We start from the raw sequence: 10,092 nt of genomic DNA, 5'->3' as shown, positions 1-10,092 counted from the left end.
ATTGAACAATCGCCTCCTCTTCGATCTTCGTCAAATTCGAACGGCCGTGATAGCTGTCGGACTTCGCGATCTTTCCCTTCATTCTATCTGCAATTGTCGACTTGGGGACATTGTATATCTCTGCGGCGCGTCGGATACTCAAGCGCGGTGTTGATCGAATCGCATTGATCGCGAGAAGAACTCGGTTTTCTTGGCAGCTGTCGGACATTGTTGTGGTAGAGAAAACGCGTGTTGACGTTGGGTGGTTATGGTGGGGGAAAATGTGTCCGAGTCAATGGGGTGTCCGAGTCAATGGGGTGTCCGAGTCAATGGGGTGTCCGAGTCAATGGTGGATCACGTTATATATAATGAGATAGGTTTTTCTAGTATAGTGCTACTAATAATATACTATAATACCCTCCTCTTTTAATATAGTTAGTGAAATTTTAACTTCTCTTTAAAGTAAGAAATAAGTAGCATTAAGATAAGGCACTAGCAATAGTAAATGCCGACTCAATTTCACTAATCAATAGCTAGAGAAAGGAAGAGAAGTACATAAGATACGTGTCTGCGACACGTGAAGAATAAGTGGTCGCACAGGCCACCCACCTATGAACCACCGAAGAGAGCATGAGTCAAGGTGTTAGAAGTGATGGCACTTGAAACACGGGAACTGGGTTGCCGGTGTCGTACTCTAGTCAGGGGTAATACACAGCTGTTACATAAGGTCTGCAAGGTACCCAGATAACTTGAGGAGACGAAGAGAACTCAATCGACAGATTCTGGGCTGGTCCTAAGCACTCGAAAAGTTCACTCTTTTAACGGCTCATATGGTGTGTCACCGTGGAATTGTGGCTGTTGTTGAACTGAGTGGGTGCCTTGGCACCAAGATTCACGGACTGAGCACTGATGTTCAATGCGAGACTCTCAGTCAACACAGATCCATCACAATGACGGCTGGTTGACGGACTTGGAGACTCTCGGTCAAGATGGGCTTATCATTATGAAGCAGTTCCTGACATAAACGTCATATCATGGCACACTGTCTCTATATAAGGGGGTAATTCCCCTGGGAGGATTAGAGAGGACAATTTTTTTTAAAAGGAAAAGGGACATTCTGAGGCACCCTAACCCACTATCTTGATCCTTCATTTGTATGGTCACTCTGGAATCGTGACTCCAATTCAAGCTTCATTTCATACCTCAATCTATTCAATACCACTTGGTTCGTCTAAGCTTACTCGAGCATGTAATTGTTGGCTGCCCAACAGCTGTTGGCTTTCCAACACAAGGGTGCGCTTTACATCACATTCCGTCACATTTAAGATTATTTTTTATCTTAATATAGTTAACGTACATTATAAGCGAGCGGCGCATATAGGCGAGTGGCGCACTGATAAGGGCTAGTATGGAAATCTGGGCACAACACTAACAGCTTATTCCCAGATTAATCCCGCTGTTAGTGTTGTGCCCAGATTTCCATACTGGCCCTTATCAGTGCGCCACTCACCTCTATGCGCCGTTCGCTTGTAATGTACGTTAACGTTATATTCCTATAATTCCCTAATTTTCCTTTTATGAACTTTCTTTCGATTATCATCTTGATCTACCTTATATACGGAGGTTCCTTTTAAAAGTCTTGCCTCACTGCCTTAAATCCACAGTAGTTCTACTTAGTTGAGAACCCTCCTATAGCTAGTAAGCTAAATAGGCGGTGTGGTAAAACGTTTGGTAGGGAGAGCCTTTTCTATATAGCATATCTTTTTTTTTTCTAATTGTCTACTCTCATTCATAATTAAGATCCACAAATTAACCTAAGAGATATGTCTTGTGTAGGCTTGCCATGTGCTAGGCTAACAGACGCAGGCCGGGGATGATTAGGATGGCTGATAGCCGCGAAATGGTTCTACGATTACGCTGCCCGACCGCGATTTGGCAGGTGCAGCACTGCAGATGTGCGTGTTGGCTTCCCGACTCTCGGAGCAGCAATAGAGGCGCAGCGGGAATCTGGAATCGTTTGTTCAATCGCACTTGGCAGGAGCCTTAGTCTACGAAACACCACATTGGGCAGCCACACAGAGTCGAGCTTCGTGGCTCCGTTCGACCCAACAACCCGCCCATTCGACAACATGAAACCATCTACGGATACCTTAGCCGCCCAAACGAGAAAGAAGAGCTCTTCACACTTTCCAAGCTGAAAACGCAGATTCCATGCTCTTTGAACAACCGATGGAGGCCCCTTTGGGCATGTCAGGGCAGGCTGCTGCAGTCTCTGCATCTCTGTATTACTATGCAGTGACCGGCTGCAGTTGTTCGAGCATCCAGAATAATCTGAAGTTGAGCGAGCAATTGGTTCTGTTATCTGAACGAAAGCGAACAAGACAAGCAAAAGAAAGGAAAGAAGAGTGAAGGGCGTGACAAGGAGCATCGGCCCATCTTTTCATCAAGCAGGCTCATGCATCGGGCACTTGCCTCCCGTCATCATGATGGGCAACGAAGTTGAACATCGAGATTCGGACCCGCTTCTTGATCCTCCAAACTTCCCCCAAGCTGCTTCTCCACTTTGCGTGTAACTCCGGTGTGCCGCATTCTGCTGCAACCGCCCACGCAGGGAATGGTGTCCAGGTGCCACAAGCTTTCACAGACGTCCAGATACAGTGGGCAGCTCATCTCACAAGCATCGTTTGATGGCACAGGAGATGCGACCCTACCACAAAAAGAAAAGGAGAGAGGGCCGAGGATCGCGGGATGCAGTGTTACTCTCAAAAAGAAACTAATGTCATAGTGAACTCATTGGTCTGTTTAATCACGACGACTCCCTTAGCGAGGCAAGGCTGCGTGATCCTGAGCCTGAAGGGGGTTTATCTTGGCGGTTGGAGTGGATCCGGCCAAATGCCCGGCTTCCAGTGTGGTGCCGAGAACTCCCATTCTCAGGCTTACAGTGGTTTTTTCGCCCGGGCTCTCCAGTTGCTTCTTACAGCATGTAGCCAGCCAAACCCAGCCAATACTCGTGCTTGCCAGCGCATCAACATCGACAAGCCTCGACAACCCACCAAACACACAGACACACCACGCACCCGAGGAACTTCCCCCACACCCCCCTTGTCCCACATGGAACATCGATGATATCTGGAATTCGCACATCCTGGCATATCACCGTAGCGGTTGCCACAGCCAGCCCCGACAGGAGCCGACCCAGAGCCAGAAGCGAGGAGTGATGGGAGGAGGGACGAACACGACCACGACACCATGGACCATGGCAGTCTTCCAGATGAGCCCGTTTCGCGCTCCGGCCCGTTCCTCGACCATCGCCTTGCCAACAACCAGCATCAACAATCGCCGCACTATGTCGACCACGACCACGACCACATCCACGACCGTCCAAGCCCGCAGATCCCCGTCAACCCGTACGCCGCGGCAAATCTGCACGCCTTTTCCGCTGATGCTCTCGCTACCACCCAATCCACTCAGTCCGCCGACGACTCTGTAGACCCGGCCGATTTTTACCGCAGCTACCGAAGCGTGCCACATACGACGGACACCAGTGGGAATGCCACACCGCCGGTGAAAAAGGATCCCGTGGCCATGGCTGTATCGACCAGCACCGCCCGGGAACGGCCGTCGTTGCGGTCAAACGGGAATGGGACCACCCCCAAGCACCCCGCCGTCCCAGCAACACACCGCAACGCGCTCCGTCCAAGCCAGCGTTCCGCCTCGAACCCTGTCGACAACCGATTGGGAAGCTCGGGCAGTGGGGGCGGGAGGCCGTCCGTGACAGCGGGGACTGGGTCTAGCGTGCGCGATCTCAAGAAGAAATTCGACCTGTCCGCATCTCAATCGGCCTCTTCCGCCCGAAAAGCCATCCCGAGAACATCAACCCGAGACACGGCCTCAAGTAACGTCAATGGAAGATCGCTCGGCGTGGGAAGCGGTGCAACCTCGCAAGGCGTACCAAGGACAACAGCGACACGAGACACGGGGCGCGACACGGTTAAAACCTCCGCCTCTCGGACCGGTGTACAGCGAGTTAAGTTGGTTACAGGGGACCAGATGTCCGGCAGTCCACAGTCCTTCGCGAGCAGGATATCCAAGCCTCGCACCGCCGTCACTACCAATGCACAGCCGTCCAAATCCTTCACACAGCTCGCCTTGGATGTGGGGGACGAGCCACCAAGCTCCCGGGCTGTTCCACCGCGCCAAAATGGCCTGCTTTTTGGCGAGATACTCCCCGAGCAGGGCGACTCGGTTACACCAGGGTTTGGCATTGAGACGACGGCCCGGCCGAGAAGGACTTCCGAATCCAGTGTCATCAACCTTGTCCGGCCACAGATGATGAGATCTTTCTCGGATCCGGAAATGGAACCTCCGTCTCCCACCGACTGGTACCGCGCCGCAGACGTGGCTGGGCAACCGACTATCGATCACCATGTGTCTAGGATCCCAAAGACCCAACATTTCCGGGCCCACAGTGACCTCGCCGGCTCGAAACCGACCCTGAGTCATTTGGATCATGTCGCAACCAAGCACGACGTCGACTCCCCTATATCACCCACGTCGCCAACTTCCCCTACCTCACGGCTACCGAGGCTGACCAGGAGGATGCACGACGCCTCGGCCCATGCCAGCCCCGTATCAACGCGGTCAAACTCTCCCTCCACCCTCAAACACTCCACTGCGAGCGGGAGGTCCTCTAGGCAGCATGTCTCGTCTTCTTCACGCGCGAGGACTCCTACGAGGATTCCTGCCGGCCAGTCAGAGACGTCAAGCAACATCCCCAGCTCTTCTCGAAAGCCTCCACCGTCCAAGATAACAACTAGGCCGGCCAGCCGACCTAGCAGCCGGCTCAATGCCTACGTGTCTGTGCCGCCGCCCAAGCTCTCTCCGACTTTACGGAGTTCACGACCCCGGCAGTCGGTTGCCGCTGCTACGACGGCCGCGTCAAGAATGCGAGCCGTGGAGAGGGGGACTTCGGCCTTGAGGCAACCACCACGCTCAGCCCCAAAGACGGACGAATCGACCCCTCGGAGGCGCAAGCCGTCAGTGGGCGCAATAGATTTCGCTCAACGGCGAGAAACCATTAAACTTGCGTACAGCAAATCCATCCGCGAGAGCCAGGCGAGAGAAGCACGGCAGGCGGCGGCCGAGAGGAGAAAGAAGGAGCTGGCAGCAGTGGCCAAAGCTAAAGTTGAGGCCGAAGCGGTTGCCATGGCGGCCCTTGCGAATGCAGCGGCAGCAGCAGCCGCTGCCGCTCCGGTCCTTCCAAAGAGATGCGCTCCCAGTGGTTGTCGGCTCTCGGAGACAAGTCTTGAACAGGAAGAACCCGTGACGGAGGAAGAGCCAGGGGAGAATGTGATAGCCTCATCTACGCCCCAACCCCCGGCCGAAGAATTCTGCGCTCCGACAGAAGCCCTGAAATTAGAGATACCAGGCAGCTTCCCCTTGGAGCATGGCCACATACCGCTCTCTGCCATCTCCATGACGAGCGCGGTTACCGAGTTTGACGCCGAGGTGCAGACTGAGCCTCCGAGACAGGAGAGCACGACGCCCATCGACAATACCCTGGAAGTGGGCATGCCGAATATGGCGCTGGTTCTGCAGGAAGCGGAAGTCCTCAAGCAGCAGCTCTCGGAACGACCTGCCCCCCGAGTCCTTCATGAAAGAGCCTCATATCAATGCCCGTCCGGTAACGAGGTCCCTGACGACGACAGCGGTTCTATCAAGATCTCTCTTGACACATCGGTTCTAGAGCCGCATCCTTCTCCCGAGCTTACACCGACTCGCTCAACCTCCAGGCCCGAACCCGAACATGAACCCGAGCGCCAAGCCGAACCGCTCCCCATTCCTCCCTCTCCGGCCGAAGACGACGAGTATGTACCCCGGCCGTACACTGTCCCTGGAAATTACGAAACCACCGTCACAATTTTGGGTCCGGTGGACGATTTCAGGCCGTTGCACACGGAGCTGCCTCGTGCAACCACACCACGGTCCGACCTGCCTCAAGCAGATGAGCCTGCCATCGCTAGTTGCCCTGACATTGTTGCCTCTGATCTCAGGAGTTTAGGAGATGCCCGAGAACCCCAGGTTGAGCTCGAGGATTTTGACCGCGTTGAAGATTTCTATATCGGGTCGCGCCTGCACGATACCATTGCGGTCTTGCGCGATTCGGCCTTCGGTTCCGATCCCGAGACAACTGCAGATGGCCATGCGCCCTCAGTGGCCTACCAGAGGACCCCGGACACGTCACATAAATTGGCTGTGCCTGGACTTCTGGCACCCGGGAGCAGGTTGAGCCAACACTCCGCGTGGACCGACTTCTCGCTCGAAAGTGAATACCGTGACGCTGGCCAGCCAAGTTCCGGCTCGCACTCTCATGAAGCCGACAATCACGACGACGGCGCGTCTTTCAGAGTCAACCCTTCCACAGGCGATCTCAGTACTTGCGCTTCGAGCTTGGGAGAGCCCACGCACAGCCCGGAGATCTCGCCGCTGGACAAATCCGCTGTCCCTTCCCCTGTGCTGCCAGAACTGCCCGGTAGCCAGCAACACCTTTCCGACCTCGCATCTGGGGAATCTTTCACACCGCACAGCGACTCGGAATCGGGAGGGATAGCATTGCCGCCAAACCGTGATCCTCCTCACCAACCCACATCGGAGCGCGAATACGAGCGAGACAGCAGCACTCTGTACCTCGCAGAGAGTCGGCCAGACAGCTATGCATACAGCCACGATGGGCAGGCCGACTTGCCAGGAGATGTGTCATCACCTCCACTTGTTTCGCAGCTGCGCCATGACCAGGAGCAATCCCAGGTTTCCCTCAGCGAGACGCTTTATGAGGGACAAGCGCCGCTGACGGAGAAGGAGCAAGAAGAGGTTAAAAGGCTTCGGCAGAGGCAGCTGGTCATTCGAGAGCTGATCGACACGGAGGATGCCTTTGTCCGCGACATGACTGTCGTCGAGGAAATCTACAAGGGCACTGCCGAGGCGTGTCCGAACCTGGATAGCAAGACGATCAAGCTGATATTCAGGAACACGGACGAGATCATCGCTTTTCACGCCGCTCTGCTCATCGAGTTCAAGGAAGGAGCATCGACCGTCTACACTCCGAAGGGCAGGCGGTCGCCCCTTCCTACCCCGGATGCAAAGGACTCTGACACGGCGACCCTGAATTCGGTCGTGTCCACAGCCAGACCGGAACGAGCCGACGAGAAGGACCGCCTCACTGCCCTTGGCTCTGTGTTTTCCAAAAATATCGAGCAGCTCAAGGCGGTGCACGAGGTGTATCTGAGGTCCAGCGACAGCTCCTCCAAGCGGCTTGTGCAGATTCAGGAAGACGAGACCGTCATGGTTTGGCTGAATGAATGCAATCAAGTGGCCAAGGAGCTGACGACTGCTTGGAATCTGGATTCGCTCCTCATCAAGCCCATGCAACGCATCACCAAGTATCCCGATATCATCACGCACCTGCTCAAGTACACCCCTGAGGACCACCCGGACCGCGAAGCGCTCATCGGCGCGAGGACGGCTGTCATTGATGCGATCGATGAGATTAACAAGACTAAGAAGAATTTCGAACTGGTCGGCCAGATCGTCAGCAACCGGAAGCGCAAAGAGTCGGATGTCAGAGCCGGCCTGGCAAGAGCGTTCGGCAAGCGTGTCGACAAGATTGCAGTATCGGTCAACAAGACGGCCGAAGACGAGGAGTACCAGAAGCTCCAGCAGCAGTTTGGGGACGATTACCTGCGACTGCAAGTCGTACTGCGCGATGTCGAGTACTACACAAGGAACGTTGCGACGTATGTCCATGAATTCCTTCAGTATCTGTCGTCGATGGAGCTTGTCATGCGCCTCCAGCCGTCTCGAGACTATGCTCACTTGGAGAGTAAATGGGTGCAGTTCAACGTGTCGATGAGGGATATTGAGAAGATTGTATTGGAGAGACACGTAAGCGCTGCCACACTGCTTCTGACCAGATGTTTCGCTAACAATCGCCAGTTGGCCGATGTTCGGAAACATGTCATTGAACCATTTGAGCAGGTCATCAGGTGCTACAATAATCCTTCGCTGGCCATGAAAAAGCGAGCCAAGCGGCGTCTCGACTACGAAAAGTACATGGCCCTGAAGGCCAACGGCAAGAAAGTGGACAAGCAACTGGCCGAGTTGGTCGAGCAGTACGAGGCCCTCAATGACACACTCAAGAAGGAGCTCCCGAAGCTTTCGGCCATGACGGCCAAGATCGGCAACATTTGTCTCGGCAAGTTCATCAGCATCCAGGCAACTTGGTTTGCAATCTGGAAGGAAAAGGTCAAGGCACCGCTCTCCGACGTCACTCATGTTCCCGAACTCTCCGAGATCGTGTCCAGCTTCCAGAGGGAGTTTTCACTGCAGGAGGAGCGGACGCGCGCTCTCGGGATCGTTAACCATACTGCCAAAGGCAGAACGTCGCAGTCAACCACCGACGATGCTTCCTCGATCCTTTCCAAGACGCTATCGCGACCGAGCGATCTATTCTCCCCGCGCGGGCGGGGCCTGTCGATCAACAGCGACCACGTTCCGACCCTGCCTACGCCCGACTTTGCCAAGCGCAACAGCGGGCAGTTCAGCCTGTCCCCCGCGAGCAGCGCTCTTCCCAGCCCTGCCACCTACTACCGCGACTACTACTCCGGCATCAACGGCCACGTCCGCGGCAGCCCTGGCTCGCCCGTCACACCGGCCGATACCACAAGCACCGCCCGCCCGCCGCCGTCCATCCGCCCCAGCACGGGCCGCAGCTTCGACTCGGCCAGCCTACCCAGACAGAGCTCCGAATCCGCCGCTGCCGCCGCCCTGTCGTCGGCGACCAACCGACGCGACTCCAACTCGACGTTCAACTCGAGTTACCCGGGTGGTCCCGGCGCGGGCAGCACGACTGCCGGTCCTGAGCAGCACGCCAGGCGGCTGTCGGGTTTGTTCAACTCGGCCCTGCCGCTGCCGGACGGGCCGGAGGAGAGCGCGCGGTCGTCGAGGGCGTCGTCGAGGGATCGGGGAGGAAATGCACGGGGAGGGTACAAGGTGCTCTGGCTCGCGGCGTCGCTGTTTGAGTTCAATATCGAGACGACCAAGCATGAGGCCGGGTATCCTTATTTGACGTATCAGGCGGGAGAGGTGAGTTCGGCACCACGCCTAGTCTGCCATTCGTGAGGTTTGTTCTTTTTTTGCTGATGGTTGGGGTACAGATCTTCGATGTCATTGCCGAAAAGGGCGAGCTCTGGCTGGCCAAAAACCAAGACGACCCGCGCGATGTGGTCGGGTGGATTTGGTCGAAACATTTTGCCAAGCTGGCGGATTCGTGACTCGAACATGCAGCTGTGCTCGAACCGACCTGACTGACTGACTTTGAGTGACTACATGAGCATCCGTTGGACGATACCACGACCATTGCCCCCTGCCGCGGCGCGTTGAGGAGGGGCTTTTTTCTCCATGTTTACTTCGATGCATGAACGAATTTTGGGCCTCCGACAGACACATATGACTTGTTCTACTCTGGCGACTCTCTCTTATTTGGCTTACTATTACCGATGGGTGGGTGGGATTTGGACGCTGCAAAGTCCTTCTTGGTCTTCTGTTTTCTGTCTTTGCTCTCTACAAAAAGATCGAGATTAAGAATTTGGCTGGGGTTCTGCGATTGTGAGCATGGCGTTTTGGAGAGCGGTCAACTGTTACTTGTCTAGTTGGGTCAAGACCTGGGAATGGGGCTGGCAATGGTGTGAATGGGAATGATGTGGATTGGACTTTTCTGTTGTTTGTTTTTGGGTGTTCTTCGCTTCGAATTTGAGTACTTTACTTTGACTACCCCCAGCGTTGGTTGGTTTTGTCTTTGCTTCTACTTCCACACTTAGCATTCTTCTTCTCTGACAGCGTCGGCCATCTGAACAGCGTTGGATTGGCTAGTTGATGGAGGCTATGGCTATGTTGAGAAACGAGATACAAAATTTCCTGGCGGTCATTGACTCAGTTTAAGCCGGTTCCTTGATAGAGACTCAAGACCTTCAGTCTGTTGATTTTCAACCTTCGACTGTGTACTATCGTGACATAGGTTACTGGCTCGAATAGGCATGGTCAAGCAGCGTGACATGC

The 10,092-nt window shown here is 54.8% G+C and overlaps 2 protein-coding genes across 2 annotated transcripts; one reads left to right on the top strand and one right to left on the bottom strand.

Annotated features, from left to right (window-relative positions):
• Nucleotides 1–1,816: 1,816 nt before the first annotated feature.
• Nucleotides 1,817–2,500, bottom strand: N657DRAFT_40109 (uncharacterized protein). Its single transcript, XM_062787191.1, has one exon. The coding sequence runs from the start codon at nucleotides 2,405–2,407 to the stop codon at nucleotides 1,892–1,894; it is 516 nt and encodes a 171-aa protein (XP_062652543.1). The 5' UTR covers nucleotides 2,408–2,500; the 3' UTR covers nucleotides 1,817–1,891.
• Nucleotides 2,501–3,228: 728 nt separating this feature from the next.
• N657DRAFT_629812 (uncharacterized protein) lies at nucleotides 3,229–9,308 on the top strand (the record flags this gene model as incomplete). The annotated part of the gene is made up of 3 exons (XM_062790922.1): nucleotides 3,229–7,920; nucleotides 7,972–9,120; nucleotides 9,192–9,308. 3 exons carry the CDS (start codon nucleotides 3,229–3,231, stop codon nucleotides 9,306–9,308), a joined length of 5,958 nt encoding a protein of 1,985 aa, XP_062652542.1.
• Nucleotides 9,309–10,092: the final 784 nt, after the last annotated feature.

Source organism: Parathielavia appendiculata, assembly GCF_033297405.1.
Source record: "Parathielavia appendiculata strain CBS 731.68 unplaced genomic scaffold N657scaffold_1, whole genome shotgun sequence".
Classification (NCBI taxonomy): domain Eukaryota; kingdom Fungi; phylum Ascomycota; class Sordariomycetes; order Sordariales; family Chaetomiaceae; genus Parathielavia; species Parathielavia appendiculata.
Note: the sequence above shows the minus strand (reverse complement) of the source record. Positions and strands in the feature narration are given on the sequence as shown.